Source organism: Sphaeroforma arctica, assembly GCF_001186125.1.
Source record: "Sphaeroforma arctica JP610 unplaced genomic scaffold supercont1.261, whole genome shotgun sequence".
Classification (NCBI taxonomy): domain Eukaryota; class Ichthyosporea; order Ichthyophonida; genus Sphaeroforma; species Sphaeroforma arctica.
The window spans coordinates 36,806-39,838 of record NW_014040297.1 but is presented as its reverse complement, the minus strand read 5'-3'; the positions used below and the strand labels follow the sequence as shown (position 1 = coordinate 39,838).

The following is a 3,033-nucleotide window of genomic DNA, read 5'->3' as shown; positions in this document are numbered from 1 at the left end:
ATATATATACATATATACATATATACAAATATCTATATCTATATCTATATGCATTCATTTCAATTCAAACTCGAAATAATTTCAGTCTTCAGTCTTTTTTATTTCTTTTAGTTCTTTTGAGTACCCACGTTGTATTGTTGGCGTGTTCTTCTATGTGTTCGCGTATTGTTACTGTTTCTTCTGCGCTTATGTATTCCATGTCCTTTCCGTTACACTGTACGTTGGCGTGTTATTCCTTTGTGTTCGCGTATTGTTATTGTTTCTTCTGCGCTTTTGTATTCAACTGCCTGTCGTGCGGGCCATGATGCTCTAGTGCGTAAATCCGTTATATTATTGTTTTTTTTGGCGGCTTTATTGTGTTGGTCCGTATTGTGTGCTTGGTGGAATCGTTCCTTGTCGGCCTCAAACCGAGCTAGCATCTGTTGATGCTCCTGACGGTGTTTGATCGCTAGCTAATTTATCTGAAATGTGTAAAAATCGGTTTGTGCTGTGTAACTCACTGGCGTAGGCACTGGGATTTATGTGAACATTGTTGACTGTCTGTTGTCTGTTGGCCACTGGTTGCGATGCACATTCGGCCATGCCGATAAATTTCGAGATGAGTTTGGCGCGAGTATCGTTGGATCTATGTTGTAGCCCGGCTGTAGTATAGAATCATTACTTAGGCCACCTGCGTGTGGTAGACAAATTGTGTAATATATTTCATTGTTAGCTGTACTATGTTTTTTATGTCGGATGTTGTGCGTCACAGGAAATGATTAATGGACTACGAACTAAAACCACTTACCGTGGATAGTGGAAAAAGTTACATATGATCCTGTGTTGCCGTGTAAAGAGTCTGCATCTGATACTGATGTCGGAGTGTTGCTGTACGTTGATTAGCTCTGAAAGTTTAGAGAGCTGTTGAGTATATCTGTATCTGTGGAATTGGGATACTGCCCCATGCCAGCCGTGAACGCTGGTTAAGAAAGAAGTAAATCTAGTTCGTTCAAATCCAGGTGTTCAGAAACCAATGGTGGCATGTTAGATTGCACATTAATTGTCTCTGTTCCTCCTTTCTGAACTACAGGTGCTGGCGGCTTGAACGCACCGCTCATGGGCATGGCAGAAGGCACCTTCAGGGGACTGGTTTCGGTTGCTGCGCCTGCGCGGCGCTGTTGTTCAACATCTGATTGAACACTCTCGAGGTTAGTTCCTTGGAGTCTGTTGTTGTGATAGCGTAGTGCATGACCGCCTCTAGCGATTTGTGGTGCGATGTATGTCTTACTTCTGCTGCCATTATCTTGGCCTCGTTCAATCTTATGGATATTCCTGAAGTTCTACCGCTTTTACCTGTGAACTTTATGTTGGTAGTGGCCTGCTCCCCAAGTGGAGTTGAGATACGCTCCTGCATTGACTTAACAATATCTCGTGCTGTATTCACGCCCAGGTTAGTCTTCATCAGTCGAGATTGATCCTTTGGATTGGAACCCCGAAGGAACTGCAACGTTGAGCTCTGCCATTCTTCTCTAGGGATCAGATCTCGGTATGTCTTCAATGCATGGAACCCGCAGTGAGTTGTTTTCGTGTACGATCCGCAATCATCGTAACATAGACACTCTATCACACACTTTGCTCTTTGTCCTGGTGATATTATTTTCTGGCCAGGGGGAATAATAATGATCATGAAGGGTGGATCATTGGCTGGTGACACGATAGGGACACCATAACCAAAAGACCAAAGGTACGCGCCACTGTTGCACTGAATCGTGGATCTCTCGCAGGTGTACCGCCTCCAATGCCGTGGCCTTTTGCACAACATGTCGCACCACGTTCTTGTTTTTGAATGCCGCCCGAGCCGCCAAAATCGAGTGATTTCATTGGCTGTATATAATAATACGTATTTAATACTCTCTACTAGTATCAAGCGTGACCAAAGCGATTGAACAGGACACATATACAACTTTTTTATTTGGTTTTTTTATATAGATTATAAGCGTCCATCCTCGTAGCGTGGTATATCGTTTTTTTATGAGATCCTCATACCTTTACTTTTAATATCGTTTTCAATACGTTTCATGTAGTTATCGTCAAATACATTATCTGTATTGTCCAGGTCAATACCCTTACACCCCATTTTTTTTTCGCGGGAAAACAGGTTTTGCATAATCTTAAACGCCGGATCTTCCATCTCCTCATTATTCGGGAGTAGTTACTCGTCTTCCCATCCCGGGTAGACATGATCAGTATATTCTACAAGGTCTTCACAATCGTCGCGCCATTTTCCGCACTACCGACAGATACATAACAAAAGACCTCAGCTGTATTCTTGTCATTTTTAGTGTATTCGTCTAAATGAGAGTCGTCTAGGTCGATATATAGTTCATTAATCAAGGACTGATAATCAGAGCTTTACTTGTCCCATCAACTCCCACGCTGATATTTGTACCACAATTACAACGGTAAAATAATATCGGGAACAGGCGCTCATCTTCCCATCCCGGGGAGACCCGATCAGTATATTCTACAAGGTCTTTATAATCGTCGCACCGGTTTTCCGCACTGCCGACAGATACATAAGACAAGACCGAATATGTACTTTTGACATTCTTAGTGTATTCGTCCAAACGAGAGTCGTCTATGTCGATATATAGTTCATTAATTATAACCTGACAATCAGGCTTTGCTTGCCTCATCGACACCCACGCCATAGTAGTATTGTACTTGCAACGGTAAAATACTATCTAACTGTATACAGTAAGACACTTGTTAAATTAACACCGTATACAACATTTCATTATCAATCATGAGACGATATGATAAATTCTCGGAACAAAACAGTACGTCTATGGCGTTTGACAATACTGAAGAGCTCGCGGTGTTTATCAAAAAAGGGATGGATGAACAAACACACGTCATATCTAGTAGTGATAAAAAGGACGTCACCACCTTAAATGAAGGAGAACAGGTAGTCACTATTAGCCCATGGTCAGTGTTCACGCCTGACAACTTACCTGACAACATACCTGACGGTGAAGTGACTCATGATGACGT

At 42.2% G+C, this 3,033-nt stretch overlaps 1 protein-coding gene across 1 annotated transcript; it reads right to left on the bottom strand.

The window, feature by feature from the left end:
* Positions 1–1,117: 1,117 nt before the first annotated feature.
* Positions 1,118–1,801, bottom strand: SARC_04561 (hypothetical protein; the record flags this gene model as incomplete). The annotated part of the gene is made up of 1 exon (XM_014301602.1): positions 1,118–1,801. The coding sequence occupies one exon, from the start codon at positions 1,799–1,801 to the stop codon at positions 1,118–1,120; it is 684 nt and encodes a 227-aa protein (XP_014157077.1).
* Positions 1,802–3,033: the final 1,232 nt, after the last annotated feature.